Raw genomic sequence first — 14,742 nt, forward strand, 5'->3', positions numbered from 1 at the left:
TTCTGATTTGCTCTCCAGAAACAATATAAACTTGCCTATGAACAAGCCAAGAAAAAGGGCTATGATATGCGCAATGATGCTATTTCTATCATTGCTGCCAGGGCCTCCAGGGACATCGCCAGCGATGTAAGTGCCCCAAACTATCAAGGAAATATTTTGAACACTAACAATGTAATTTGGTGCACTGAGAATTATTTCTTCCCCTGCAGTACAAATACAAGACTGGTTATCGTAAGCAAGTTGGTCATCATATCGGAGCCCGCTGCGTCCAGGATGATCCTCTGCTCATGCTGGCCTTGAACTCAGCTAAGATTGCCAGTGATGCTCTCTACAGGAAGGACTTTGACAAATCCAAAACAAAGTTCCACCTTCCTGTGGACATGCTGGCATTTGAACTGGCCAAGAAGAACCAGATCCAGGTCAATGATGCCAACTACAGAACCTACCTGCACAACTGGACCTGCCTGCCGGACTCCAATGATGTTGTCCAGGCCAGACAAGTCTATGACATCCAGAGTGATGTACGTAATATCCAGCTTCTTTCGAGAAATATTAATTTATTTGTTTACAAATTCTTTTTTTTTTTTTTGCTGATTGGTTAATTGGTTGTGTTCCAACTATCTTGATTTGTGTTGATAGGTAGAAAAAGTTAACAGTTGTACGGAGTGTTAGTAACAATTATTGTATTTGTTTATGTGTGCTCTTAGGCTGTTTACAAGGCTGATCTGAAATGGCTTCAAGGACTTGGGTGGGTTCCCATTGGTTCGCTTGATGTTGAAAAAGCAAAAAAGGCTGGAGAAATACTGAGCGAAAGGAAATATCGTCAGCCCCCAAGCAACTTCAGGTTCACCAGCACAACTGAAGACATGCCATTAGTTTTGGCTAAAACCAACAATAATATCGTGAACAAGGTGGGGATATAAATAATATACAGTAACACATCCATGTTGAATTGTCTTACTTATTCATTTTGTTACTTTGTGGATTTGACAGAGCATCTAAAATGTATTTTAATTTTAAATTCACACTCATTTCACAGCAACAATATGTTGAAGCCTGGAACAAGGACAAAACAACGGTCCATGTCATGCCAGATGCTATGGATGTTGTACTTGCTAAACAAAACAAAGCCAACTACAGCTTGGTAAGTTTGACACAAGTGGTACATAAAGGATGTTTTTGGATACCAGTTCATGGATTTAAATTCTTCATCTGAACGTTTTCTTAGAAATTATACAAGCTTGCAAATGAAGAAGCTAAGAAGAAGGGCTATGACCTGCGCAATGATGCTATATCCATCAAAGCAGCCAAGGCCTCCAGGGATATTGCCAGTGATGTGAGTATTCTGAGTTATAACCTCTAAAAGATAATAGAAATGGTACATTGAAGCACCAACTCTTGGCTTAAATGTTTTTTTTTTCTTTTTTTTACAGTACAAGTACAAGACTGGTTATCGTAAGCAAGTTGGTCATCATATCGGAGCCCTTAGCATCCGAGATGATCCACTGCTCATGCTGGCCTTGAACTCAGCTAAGATTGCTAGTGATGCTCTCTACAAGAAGGACTTTAACAAATCTAAGACTAAGTTCCACCTTCCAGTTGACATGCTGGCCTTTGAACTGGCCAAGAAGAATCAGATCCAGGTCAATGATGCCAATTACAGAACCTACCTGCACAACTGGACCTGCCTGCCAGACTCCAATGATGTTGTCCAGGCCAGACAAGGCTATGACCTCCAGAGTGATGTACGTGTACCACACTGAATCTTAATACAGATTTGCCATACGTTGGTCAAGTTTATGCAGACACAGTATATCAATTATTTTTGCTTATGTTTCCTCCAAGGCTGTGTACAAAGCTGATTTAAAATGGCTTCAAGGTATTGGATGGGTGCCAATTGGTTCTATTGATGTTGAGAAAGCAAAGAAAGCTGGAGAAATCTTGAGTGAAAGAAAGTATCGTCAGCATCCAAGCAACTTCAAGTTCACCCTCACAACTGAAGACATGCCACTTGCTTTGGCCAAAGCCAATGCAGGCGTTATGAACAAGGTAGAATGCTTTGATCAGCACTACACCAAATTCATTGTGTTTCAAATATTCCATTCCTCATCTTTTTCTATTATAAAATGTATATATCATTTGCACATGGGTCTTACAATTTTCTCTTTACACTTTAGAGAACCTATGTGGAAGCTTGGGAAAAAGATAAGACTAAAATCCACGTCATGCCGGATACAATGGAAATATTGCTTGCCAAGCAGAACAAAATCAACTACAGTGAGGTGAGTCATCCATGAGAAAATTTCCTATGATTTTTCCTCATAGTCTTTGATTGCTTTGTTAATATTTAGTGAACGTTTGAAATAGTGACATACTTTTGTTTTCATATCTAGAAATTATATAAGCTTGCCAATGAGGAGGCTAAAAAGAAAGGCTATGACATGCGTGGTGATGCCATTTCTATAAAAGTAGCTAAAGCTTCTCGGGATATTATCAGTGATGTGAGTATTTCCATTTGTACCTATTAATTTATAGTTTCTCTGTTTTTGGTATAGAATGTACAGTATACAATTGTTTTCTAAAATTGTCTTCACACTAATTGTTCTTTAACTATTTCACTGTAGTACAAATACAAGGCTGGTTATCGTAAACAAGTTGGTCATCATATCGGAGCCCGCTGCGTTGAAGATGATCCACTGCTCGTGCTGGCCTTGAACTCAGCTAAGATTGCCAGTGATGCTCTCTACAGGAAGGACTTTGACAAATCCAAAACAAAGTTCCACCTTCCTGTGGACATGCTGGCATTTGAACTGGCCAAGAAGAACCAGATCCAGGTCAATGATGCCAATTACAGAACCTACCTGCACAACTGGACCTGCCTGCCGGACTCCAATGACGTTGTCAAGGCCAGACAAGTCTATGACCTCCAGAGTGATGTAAGTTTTAAAACACTGTGGTCTCAAAACACATGCTTTGGCTATATAAGATGTAACCAAACCATTCTTTTTGTGTTTGCGTGTTCTTAGGCTGTATACAAGGCTGATCTGAAATGGCTTCAAGGTCTCGGATGGGTCCCGATAGGTTCGATTGATGTCGAAAAAGTGAAAAAGGCTGGTGAAATCTTGAGCGAAAGGAAATATCGTCAGCACCCAAGAAACTTCAAGTTCACCCTTACAACTGAAGAAATGCCAATGGCCTTAGCTAAAAGTAATGCTACCACCGGCAACAAGGTAAAATGCAGTAAATCTGCTCATTTGAGACCGTTGTTATTCTTTAAAGAAAAATAAAAGCACACAAATTTCTCAATTTATTCCACTTAAACAGAAACTTTACACTGAAGTCTGGGACAAGGAAAAGACCAAAATCCACATTATGCCTGACTGCATGGAGGTTCTGTTGGCAAAGCAGAACAATATAAATTACAGTGAGGTATGTGTCTGTAATATTGTCCAGGTCATGTGTTGTATGGTTTTAACATTTTTAAGTAAGATCCTTAAATCTGAAGAAATGACTTTCTGTCTAATTCTTTTCAATTTTAGAAAAGGTATAAACTTGCCAATGAAGAATCTAAGAAGAAGGGCTATGACTTGCGTGGAGATGCTATTGCGATTAAAGTGGCTAAGGCATCCAGAGATATCATCAGTGATGTGAGCACTTTTTTAGCATTATGATTATTATCATTGCTTTGTTATCATTGCTTTTTTAATTACCTACTAAAATTTAGAGTAACTTTTAGAATATAAAAACCCTTTCTTTTCTACAGTACAAATACAAGACTGGTTATCGTAAGCAAGTTGGTCATCACATCGGAGCCCGCTGCGTCCAGGATGATCCTCTGATCATGCTTGCATTGAACTCAGCTAAGATTGCTAGTGATGCTCTCTACAAGAAGGACTTTAACAAATCCAAGACCAAGTTTCACCTTCCTGTGGACATGTTGACTCTTGAGCTGGCTAAGAAATGCCAGATCCAAGTCAATGATGCCAACTACAGAACCTACCTGCACAACTGGACCTGCCTGCCAGACTCCAATGATGTTGTTCAGGCCAGGAAGGTCTATGATCTACGTAGTGATGTGAGTGACAGTGTCATTGAGTTTATTTTAAAGTTTTAACTTCATAAAATATGAACTGTAAAGTGTTTCAAATTAACATTATCTTCATTTCAGGCCGTGTACAAAGCAGACATGGAGTTCATGACAGGTGTAGGATGGGTCCCCATAGGCTCACTTGAGGTCCTGAAGGCAAAGAAAGCAGCTGAGATCCTCAGTGATAGACTGTACAAACAAAAACCAGACAGGTTTAAATTTACACAAGACATGCAGTCCATGCCCTTGGTGCTTGCCAAGACAAATGCTCAAATTATGAATCAGGTTAGTAAAGTCAATACTTGATTTTAGAAAAAAATATTTAAATCATATTGACCTATAAAAGCAAAATGTTGTACTCACACACAGAGTTACATGCCATTTAAAACTGAATTAAGAACACTCTTCTTTTTTCCTATTTTTATTTTCTTTGCATAAGCCTGATCGCATAATAAAATACTGCATGTGAATTAAGTTTATTTAAATGTTCCATTGTTTAAGCTCCAGTATTGGAACAACATTGACAACATATTGTTTAATTTTAGCGTGACTACCATGCAGTGTGGGAGACAGAAAAGACCAAGATCCACATCCCTCCTGATACTCCAGAGATTGTGCTCTCAACTGCCAATGCAATGAACAATAGTCGGGTATGTATCACTTAATCATCGTCATTTCTGTTTTATTTCAATAACAGATATATACAGTATCACTTAAATAAAATACTCTGCCTACAGAAACTATACAGACAAGCAGTTGAAGACATCTTCAGGAAGGGCTATGACCTCAAATCTGATGCTGTCGCCATCAAAGCTGCCAAAGCGTCCAGAGATATTATCAGTGATGTGAGTGCATACCATGACCAGTTTATATAAAGTCACTGATATTACAAGTTGATTGCAATTTTCCATTTCATTACCCTATTACATAGAAATAGGAAAAATCCTGAATACTGTTTTAATTTTCACATGCAGTACAAGTACAAGACTGGTTATCGTAAGCAAGTTGGTCATCACATCGGAGCCCGCTGCGTCCAGGATGATCCTCTGATCATGCTTGCATTGAACTCAGCTAAGATTGCCAGTGATGCTCTCTACAAGAAGGACTTTAACAAATCCAAAACAAAGTTCCACCTTCCTGTTGACATGTTGACTCTTGAGCTGGCTAAGAAATGCCAGATCCAGGTCAACGATGCCAACTACAGAACCTACCTTCACAACTGGACCTGCCTGCCAGACTCCAATGATGTCGTCCAGGCCAGGAAGGTCTATGATCTTCAAAGCGATGTGAGTTTTAGTAGAATTTTTTATTTGGATTCTTAATAAGTAGGAGTGTATTACCAATATTCAAGAAAAATTTGTCTGTAATCTTGCTTTGTTTTAAATGCATTTTTGGTCCCATCAGGCTGTGTATAAGGCTGATATGGAATGGATCAGAGGTATGGGATGGGTTCCCATTGGCTCTCTTGACGTAGAAAAGGCCAAAAAAGCTGGTGAGATTCTGAGCGACAGGAAGTACCGGCAACATCCAAGCAACTTCAAGTTTACAAGTAAAACAGATGGAGTACCTTTTACTCTCGCCCAAGCCAATGCCAAAATCATGGACAAGGTACTTTTGTGTATTATGTGTGTAAATATAAAATACATTGTTGCATGAAATCACTGCTGCTAGCGGAGATTTTGTAGACAAGAGATAAATCGATCTAAAATCAACCTATTTTGTCCCTACTAGAATGCATATGTTGAAGCCTGGAATAAGGAGAAGATCAATATCCATGTCATGCCCGACACCCCTGAAATTATGCTTGGCAAACAGAACAAGCTCAACACAAGCATCGTAAGTCCAGCAGCAGTTGTAAAGTGGACTGGCCTGATCAATGCCGGAATCAAGACAGTTTAAAATCCAGTTCTGAAATATTTTCTCTTGAAATCTTTGTCTTAAATCATATTTCACAGAAATATTACCGCCAAGGCTATGAGGATAGCCTCAAGAAGGGCTACTTCCTGCCTAAAGATGCCGTTGCAGTAAAAAGCGCCAAGGCTTCCAGAGATATCATTAGTGATGTAAGTCTGATAGATTTCATCACAGACATTGAACACACTGTGTAAATGAAAGCACTCATTCTTCCCTATATTAAAACTTGCAGTACAAGTACAAAACTGGCTACAGGAAGCAACAAGGGCACCACATTGGAGCTCTCAGCATTCAAGATGATCCCTTGATAATGCTTGCCTTGAATTCAGGCAAGATTGCTAGTGATAACTTGTATAAGAAAGACTTTAACAAATCCAAGACCAAATACAACCTACCGGCTGACATGCTGTCTCTTGAGCTGGCTAAGAAATGCCAGATCCAAGTCAATGACTTCAACTACAGAACCTACCTGCACAATTGGACCTGCCTGCCAGACTCCAGTGATGTGGTCCAGGCCAGAAAGGTCTACGATCTGCGCAGTGATGTACGTATATACACTGATACACTTACACAGTACTGTTTACGTTTCTTTGATATACTTAAACATCAACATCATTGTTTTAAATTAGGCTGTGTACAAAGCTGACCTGGAGTGGATCCGTGGGTGTGGCTGGATGCCCCATGGATCGATTGATGTCATCAAAGCTAAGAACGCTCAAACAATCCTCAATGAGCGACTGTACCGCCAGCATCCTAGCACTGTCAAGTTCACCAGTGCTGTAGACCTGCCCTCCATTGTCCTGGCCAAGCAAAATGCTGATATCCTCAGTGATGTAAGATTCTTGCTGTTGCTTTACTTCTAAAATTACACAAATCTTTGTCTTTGTTTTAACCTTAATGTCTGCCCAACAAAGCCTTTAACCAATTTTTATGTGTTCACAGAGAAAATACAAAAAGGCCTGGGAAAATGATAAGACATCGATACACATCATGCCAAACACACCTGCCATTGAGTTGTCCAGAGCTAATGCCATTGCAGTCAGCAATGTAAGCCAATTCACATGCAGGACGGCTGAGTATTACTAAAATATTTGGAATATATTATGCTATTAACCACTGTTTTTTTTTAGACAATGTACACCAAAGATTGGGATGCTACGAAGGCAAAGGGATACCACATCAAAGAAGATGCTGTCTCTGTTATTAAGGCAAAAGTCTCGAGAGATATAGCCAGTGATGTAAGACATCCCAAATTCAAGTTCTTTCTCTCTTCTGACATTACTGTTATTTTCTTTATGTTCAATATAAGAGCTACCTTAAATTCAGTCGAAGCCTTGGTAATTTACAATTAACATCCATATGAACATTAAAAAATGATGTAATCTTTTAAATGCAGTACAAGTACAAGACTGGTTATCGTAAACAAGTTGGTCATCATATCGGAGCCCGCTGCGTCCAGGATGATCCTCTGATCATGCTGGCCATGAACTCAGCTAAGATTGCCAGTGATGCTCTCTATAAGAAGGACTTCAACAAATCTAAAACAAAGTTCCACCTTCCTGTCGACATGTTGACTCTTGAGCTGGCAAAGAAATGCCAGATCCAAGTCAATGATGTCAACTACAGAACCTACCTGCACAACTGGACCTGCCTGCCAGACTCCAATGATGTTGTCCAGGCCAGAAAGGTCTACGATCTGCGTAGTGACGTAAGTTGAGCTTTAAACATGTGTTTTAAAAAATTCCATTACAAAAGATGATCACACATCGACACATTATTTCATTCAACTGTTTAGGCTGTATACAAGGCCGATCTAGAGTGGCTGAGGGGATGTGGATGGATTCCCCATGAGTCTGTTGAAGTCCTCAAAGTGAAGCATGCACAGAAGATCTTGGCTGATGTAAGTCTTCTTCCATGTACTAGATACTTTTCCAATGGTGGTCAGATCTATAAAAAACTTAAACTTGACTTTAAAAGAAATTGCTAAATGTGTTTTTTTCTGTTTCATAGAGGGGATACCGTGTTAAGCTGGACAATCAGAAATATACAACTCCCATTGACAGAATTGACTTTGTGCAGTCCAAAAATGCAGCTGATGTGCTCAATGAGGTAACCAATAAATGAGAACTTACAATTGGCAGTTGGTTTTCAGACATTACTGAAAACAAATTACACTGAGTGTTATTTGTTCCGTCTCTTCTCAGGCTAAGTATCGTGAGGCCTGGCACCAGGACAAAACTAAATACTCCTTGGTGGACAGTCCACTTCTGGCTACATCCAGGGAAGTGGCCAAGATGTTCCACCCGGTATATTATTTTTCTTTTTGAGATAAAACAAATGCCATTAAATGGCTAAAATAATCACTTTAAAATGAGTATTAGTACCAATCATCTATATAAAACATATTTTATAGCAACTGTACACTAAAGACTGGAACAAGACCAAAGACAAGTCATACTTCATGCCTGGAGATGCTGTTCCCATTAAACAATGCATCAGCACCACTAAAGTGCAGAGTATGGTAAGTTAATAAAAATAATAAACTTACTAAGATACCCCTCACATATTAAACGTTTGATTACAAATAAATTCATATTTTTTTAATGCAGTACAAGTACAAAGAAGGCTACCGTAAGCAGGTTGGTCATCATATCGGAGCCCGCTGCGTCCAGGATGATCCACTGCTCATGCTCGCCTTGAACTCAGCTAAGATTGCTAGTGATGCTCTCTACAAGAAGGACTTCAATCAATCCAAAACAAAGTTCCGACTACCAGTGGACATGATTGCATTTGAACATGCAAAGAAATGCCAGATCCAAGTCAATGATGACAAATACAGAACTCGTCTGCACCAGTGGACTTGTATGCCTGATCAAAATGATGTCATACAGGCCCGCAAAGCATACAACCTGGCCAGCGACGTAAGTAAAACATTTTAAAGAGGTTTGTAGTTCGTAAACAATAAGTGCTGAACTCATATTACAACGATACATATGCACATACTATATATATAATGTGATCTCACTCCTCTCCCTTCAGTACATCTACAAAGCAGACTTGGAATGGATTCGTGGCTGTGGATGGGTGGCTGCTGATTCTGTCGATCATGTCAAAGTCCGAAAAGCCCAGCAGATTCTGAACAATGTAAATTTGACTTGAATATTTTTCTTCCAACTTCTCAGCTGCCATCTACAATATTTTACAACAATGCCTGTTGTCCTCCCCCACAGAGACTTTACAAAAAGGATGCCATGGACAACTTCGCCAAATTCACCAATGTTGTGGATCTCCCCGAGATTGTCCTAGCAAAGGTCAACGCTTTCAACCTTAGTGATGTAAGTGCATCTCAGAATTGACCAGTTCTAACTTTTTTTTGCAAAAACACTGAAGTAAAGTGGTTTAAAAATGGATTGGTTCTTATTTTGTTGCATAGCTGAAGTACAAGGAATCCTTTAACCTGGAGAAGGGTCACTATATTGGATCTGAAGATACACCACAGTTGGCTCACAGTAGAGACGTTGCAAAGATTATCAGTGAGGTAATGTAAAACATCAAATTTATAACTCTTTTTGCAACTGAAAATTGCTTGATTCTGCTTAAAAATTTGCTATAATTGTTGTTGTCATTTTTAGAAATTGTACAAAGTTGCCTGGGATGAAAGCAAAGCTACTGGCTACCAGCTGAACCATGAATACCTGCAAGTACAAGCAGCCAAGAGGACCAGAGACATAGTCAGTAATGTAAGTACCTTTCTATCTCTATACTGAATTTTTACACATCACCACATGACCAGATTCACTAGAAACTGGTCTCTTGACAGTACAGTACCATTAGTAGGTTAAACAGGCATCTAAATAAACCTAAAGGTTAAGAGCCTCAAGAGCAAAAGCATCTTTCCATGTCAGTAACCTCTAGGTAACAATATTAAGGAATAACACTATTTTGTCTGCTCATGTAATTTTTTTAATTGAAATTTGCAGGTCAAGTACAATGATGCTCATGAGAAAGCCAAAGGTCACTACATGGCTTCAACTTTGGTAGACTTCCCTGAGGTGGTCCGCTCTGGTCAAATGGAGAAGATGAAGAACTTGGTGAGCTGATATTTTGATTCCTTAGTCTGAGGTCTAAGATTATTTTACTCTGTTCTCACCTTTTGATGACATTAACTAACTGTCTTATTAAGTATTTACTCTGTAAATGTAAACTCAGTCTTTTTAATATGTCCAACAGAGAGACTACCACAAAGCCTACAATGAGACCAAAACTAAGCTCCACATTCCAGCTGATATGATTAGCCATGTGGTCGCTAAGAAATGCCAGGATATACTGAGTGACGTGCAATACCGTACATATCTGCACCAATGGACATGCCACCCTGAGCAGGATGATGCCATCCGTGCCCGCAGAGCTAATGAGATCTTGAGCGATGTAGGTTACCTCTCACAATACCTTAAAGGTTTCCTGTTTTAGACTTGTTTGATGACTGCATTTGACTGATTTCCCCGGGCAGGTGTTTTACAAAGAGGACCTGAACTGGATGAAAGGCACTGGCTGTTATGTCTGGGACACTCCCGAGATCTTGCGTGCCAAGAAGTCATATGACCTACAGAGTGATGTGAGTAGCATTTTTAAACCGATCTTTGTCATTTACAACAATGAGACTGTAAAGTCATGTTTCTGCATGTTTGTGTGTTTCTACACAGATTAAATACAAAGCAGAAGGCAAGAAGGAATGGAACAACTACTCCATCGTGACAGACACCCCTGTGTATGTGACTGCTATCCTGGGCCACACATGGGCCAGTGAGGTTTGTGCACCCTTTATTTTTTTATTCAAGAAATGCTAGAAAGTTTTTAAAGTCTTAAACTCAATGCTTTTTTCCACAGTTGAACTACAGAGAGGCGTATCACAAGGAGAAGCACATTTACACCACTGTTCTTGACACCTATGACTATGCAAGATGCTACAACTTAAAGCAGATCTACAGCACTGTAAGAAAGCTTTCCGCTTTCTTAAAACTGTCCCATTTTCGTTTATAGTCTATACTGTTATCAGAGTGTCATTAAATATTCTTTGTCCACTTTTAGAAAGCATATTCTGCCGCTTGGGACAAGATCAAGGCCAAGAGCTACCATATCCCTCATGACTCCCATGCCTTAGTCCATGCCAAACAGCAGAAGGTTGTCCTGAGCAACGTAAGTCTGGATCTCCATGACTTCTTGCTTCAGTGCTAACTAATGCCTCTGTAGAGACTGTTTTATTGACCTTCTATGATTTACGCAGGTTAAATACAAGGAAGATTATGAGAAGTTTAAGACCCTGTACAGTCTGCCCAAGTGTCTTGAGGACGACCCAGCCACTGCAAGATGCATCAATGCTGGAAAACTTGTTCTTGATGTGAGTAAAGCATAACCTGTCAAATCAATGATCATTGATCAAAACCTTTGTGTAACACTTTGGTGTGTCTTTTACCTTCAGCGCCTATATAAAGGCAACTATGAGAAGACAAAGGCAAAGATCCATGTACCTCCAGACATGCTTGACATAGTATCTGCCCGCAGCACTCAGAAGATGATCAGCGGAGTTGACTATCGTAAATACCTGCATCAGTGGATTTGCCTGCCTGACATGCAGATGTACGTGCAGGCGCGCAAAGTCAACGAGCAGCTGAGCGACGTGAGTAATCCCTACTGTAGAGAGACAAAAATCTTACAATTATTCACACCGATGTTCAATTCATGTGCAGATCTATAGGTTCAAGTAAGATGTTTGTTTTTCATCTCAGATCTTCTACAAAGATGACCTCAACTGGTTGAAGGGTATTGGCTGCTACGCTTGGGACACTCCTGACATTCTTCGTTGTAAACAAGCTATGAACCTGCAGAGCGATGTAATGATAGTCTCATTTAATTTTCCTGCAGTTAGTCTTCTATAGGATCACATGTTGTCGTCTAATCCTTTGTAATGTTCTCTTTCAGAATCTGTACAGAGCTAAGGGGGTCGATCACCTTAAGAATTATACTGTGGTCATGGACACTCCTGTCTATGAGACATGCAAGCAGAGCGCTCTAAACTTGAGTGATGTAAGTTGTTGTAACACCATAAAATGGCATTTACCAACCATTACGACCGAAGCAGAACCTTCTAACATTTATATTTTCTGTCTTCAGCTCAACTACCGCAATGACTATGTTACAAACGTCATGGGCAAAAACACTGCACCTGCTGTGACTGTCGATACTGAAAGAGCTCGCCAAGCCAACTACATCCAGAGCGACGTATGATTCTCTCCTACTAATTCTTAAGACTTCACCAGTCTTTCTATTAAGAAACATGCTATACCTATTCCTTTTTTATTCTTTCAGAACTTCTACAAAGAGGCCAATAAGAACTTTATGCCTACTGGCTACTCTCTGCCATATGACACTCCACTCAACAAGCAGGCCAAAGCCAATAGCGTTGTCACCAGCAATGTAAGTGAACACCTTAATTTTCAAGCCTCTCTCCAAAAACAAATCTTGTTTGTAATTTCATTTGATGCTACAATATTTGCAGGTGAAGTACAGGGAAGCATTTGATCTGATGAAGGCCAAGGCCTACACCATAGATCCTGAAGGCGTCAACTTTGTCAATATCAGGAAGGCAAACAAGGTCACCAATGAGGTATGTTCAGAATAGATATTCAAGTTCTTAAAGATAGCTTTTAAATTTGCAAATAGATAACAATATTAAAGCGAAAACTACTGGAGGTGAGTGGTAATGTTCAATTGCATTTCTCTTAGCGACTATATCGTGAGCGATATGAAAAGGAAAAGGACAAGATCCACTCTGAGTATGACACTCCTGAGATCAAACAGGTTAAGGCCACTCAGCAGGCCATCAGCGATGTAAGTATTACATTCAGAGCATATCGTATCTGATCCAAAAATGAGTGGTTTTAGATCTAATCAATAATGTTGATTCCTCCACAGATCTGCTATAAGGAGAAGTATTACAATAACAGAGGAAATCTTATATCCATGCCTATCACCCCTGAACTGATGCACTGCTTCCATGTCAATGAGCTCAACAGTGATGTAAGTTTTTACCACTCATGCATCTACATTTATGATGCATCTGATCTACATATTAATTCATACATGGACTTTGGCTGTATGAACTGCATTGACACCTACAATACAGTGATAATTTTGAGTTACCCGTGTTTTGTATTTGCTGTAGCTGAAATATAAGGAGGATCTGCACTGGCTGAGAGGCATTGGCTGCTTCATGGTAGACTCCCCAGAGATGGTCAGAATCCGTGAAATCACCAAGTTTAGGGTAATTGTTAAGTTTTTCAATGGCAGTATTATGAACGCCACATTTTATTCTTCGTGGTTCATTCTGATAATTATGCAAATTTTCTAATTATGATTATCTCTTTGCTAGAAATCCTATGATGTTGATGCCAAGAAGAACTTTGCCAATTTTAGCAAAGTCTTGGACACACCAGAGTACAAGCGAGTGACAGAGCTCAAGACCCACATCAGTGATGTAAGCAGCTTTTAAAAATCTGCCTCTGAATTACACTCAGTGTCTTTTGAAAGTCTGTCCAGATGTCAAATACTCTGTGTCTGTTTTTATCTGCAGTTGGTGTACCGAGCTGAAGGCCTAAAGGAGAAGACAAAATGTTCGACCACTGTTGATGGTCTAGAGATTAAGAGAGCCAAGTGGGCCCAGTCTCTGACCAACAAGGTAAAATACTGTTAGCTTTATTACTGTACAAATTAGAAAGACAGAAATCACTCTGATTATAATGTGTTGATTTAAAAGCTCTTATTCAGGGTTTAAAATGAACAATCATAAATTGTAAGTAAATTGTAATATGTAATTAAGAATCATAACAGGTCAAGTTTTAGGAATGATGTGAGTGATTTAAATAAGAAAGTACAAACCTTGACAAACAAGATAACATCAGTTGGACTCACATGTGTTCAAAAAAATCTCAGTGGACATTTATCATCAGAAATTTATTTGGGAAGATACAGCAAAATAATTTTGTTATTAAAAACTGTTTTTGGGTCAAAATATATTCTTTAAAAAGTATGATGAATGCAGTTTCACTGCCAGTAGGGAATATTTCTAAATTTACCAATTCAGTATTTAGTCCTTAACCTAGTATATTAATTTTTAGCGACCTCCACATATAATATCTTTGTCTCTACACAGTACCAGTACATTGATCTGGCATCTAAGGAGAGAGCCTTCTTCACCCCAGAATCACACACTCCTCTCTTGGATCATGCCCGGTCCATGAAAGTGGTGTACAGTGAGGTAATTTGTGCTTCACACAATACTGAATTCCTTTTCAGCTCTGTTTAACTTGTCTCCATGCATTTAAGCCTGTAATTCATCCTTTCTATCATCTTTAGAAAAAGTACAAGGAACAGTATGAGAAGCTGAAGCACAGGTACACTGCTATCCATGACACACCAATCCTGATTCGTTCCAAGAAAGCCTACCTCAACGCCAGTGACGTAAGTTAAACAGAAGTTTCATTCTTTATCTGAAATGGTCCCTTTTCATTATCAGCAACAGACATTAATATTCTGCATAATTTTCTGCAGCTGCGCTATAAGGAGACCTTTGAGCTGTCCAAGGGACACTACCATGCAGACAAAGATGCCCTTGATATTCTTTGTGCCAAGAGAGTCAGAGATGATATCAGTGAGGTCAGTTAACTTAATAATGCAGTTTTAAA

The 14,742-nt window shown here is 39.3% G+C and overlaps 1 protein-coding gene across 1 annotated transcript in view; it reads left to right on the forward strand.

The window, feature by feature from the left end:
• The window catches only part of neb (nebulin), a 69,262-nt gene that overhangs the window by 29,614 nt on the left and 24,906 nt on the right, over positions 1–14,742 (forward strand). The window contains exons 49-104 of the mRNA XM_057335645.1: positions 19–126; positions 210–521; positions 708–911; positions 1,040–1,144; positions 1,229–1,336; positions 1,434–1,745; positions 1,846–2,049; positions 2,178–2,282; positions 2,394–2,501; positions 2,625–2,936; positions 3,027–3,230; positions 3,325–3,429; positions 3,540–3,647; positions 3,764–4,075; positions 4,169–4,372; positions 4,633–4,737; positions 4,825–4,932; positions 5,062–5,373; positions 5,492–5,695; positions 5,819–5,923; positions 6,043–6,150; positions 6,234–6,545; positions 6,631–6,834; positions 6,944–7,048; positions 7,132–7,239; positions 7,398–7,709; positions 7,797–7,901; positions 8,012–8,110; positions 8,206–8,307; positions 8,415–8,522; positions 8,611–8,922; positions 9,041–9,145; positions 9,232–9,336; positions 9,435–9,539; positions 9,634–9,741; positions 9,982–10,092; positions 10,232–10,429; positions 10,512–10,616; positions 10,705–10,809; positions 10,889–10,993; positions 11,090–11,197; positions 11,286–11,399; positions 11,481–11,678; positions 11,788–11,892; positions 11,981–12,085; positions 12,173–12,280; positions 12,368–12,475; positions 12,558–12,665; positions 12,785–12,889; positions 12,974–13,078; positions 13,224–13,322; positions 13,431–13,535; positions 13,632–13,736; positions 14,211–14,315; positions 14,414–14,518; positions 14,609–14,713. Of these exons, the coding sequence (XP_057191628.1) occupies positions 19–126; positions 210–521; positions 708–911; positions 1,040–1,144; positions 1,229–1,336; positions 1,434–1,745; positions 1,846–2,049; positions 2,178–2,282; positions 2,394–2,501; positions 2,625–2,936; positions 3,027–3,230; positions 3,325–3,429; positions 3,540–3,647; positions 3,764–4,075; positions 4,169–4,372; positions 4,633–4,737; positions 4,825–4,932; positions 5,062–5,373; positions 5,492–5,695; positions 5,819–5,923; positions 6,043–6,150; positions 6,234–6,545; positions 6,631–6,834; positions 6,944–7,048; positions 7,132–7,239; positions 7,398–7,709; positions 7,797–7,901; positions 8,012–8,110; positions 8,206–8,307; positions 8,415–8,522; positions 8,611–8,922; positions 9,041–9,145; positions 9,232–9,336; positions 9,435–9,539; positions 9,634–9,741; positions 9,982–10,092; positions 10,232–10,429; positions 10,512–10,616; positions 10,705–10,809; positions 10,889–10,993; positions 11,090–11,197; positions 11,286–11,399; positions 11,481–11,678; positions 11,788–11,892; positions 11,981–12,085; positions 12,173–12,280; positions 12,368–12,475; positions 12,558–12,665; positions 12,785–12,889; positions 12,974–13,078; positions 13,224–13,322; positions 13,431–13,535; positions 13,632–13,736; positions 14,211–14,315; positions 14,414–14,518; positions 14,609–14,713 (8,355 nt within the window). The remainder of the gene's footprint in view (positions 1–18; positions 127–209; positions 522–707; positions 912–1,039; positions 1,145–1,228; positions 1,337–1,433; positions 1,746–1,845; positions 2,050–2,177; positions 2,283–2,393; positions 2,502–2,624; positions 2,937–3,026; positions 3,231–3,324; positions 3,430–3,539; positions 3,648–3,763; positions 4,076–4,168; positions 4,373–4,632; positions 4,738–4,824; positions 4,933–5,061; positions 5,374–5,491; positions 5,696–5,818; positions 5,924–6,042; positions 6,151–6,233; positions 6,546–6,630; positions 6,835–6,943; positions 7,049–7,131; positions 7,240–7,397; positions 7,710–7,796; positions 7,902–8,011; positions 8,111–8,205; positions 8,308–8,414; positions 8,523–8,610; positions 8,923–9,040; positions 9,146–9,231; positions 9,337–9,434; positions 9,540–9,633; positions 9,742–9,981; positions 10,093–10,231; positions 10,430–10,511; positions 10,617–10,704; positions 10,810–10,888; positions 10,994–11,089; positions 11,198–11,285; positions 11,400–11,480; positions 11,679–11,787; positions 11,893–11,980; positions 12,086–12,172; positions 12,281–12,367; positions 12,476–12,557; positions 12,666–12,784; positions 12,890–12,973; positions 13,079–13,223; positions 13,323–13,430; positions 13,536–13,631; positions 13,737–14,210; positions 14,316–14,413; positions 14,519–14,608; positions 14,714–14,742) is intronic.

Source organism: Triplophysa rosa, linkage group LG6, assembly GCF_024868665.1.
Source record: "Triplophysa rosa linkage group LG6, Trosa_1v2, whole genome shotgun sequence".
Taxonomy (NCBI): domain Eukaryota; kingdom Metazoa; phylum Chordata; class Actinopteri; order Cypriniformes; family Nemacheilidae; genus Triplophysa; species Triplophysa rosa.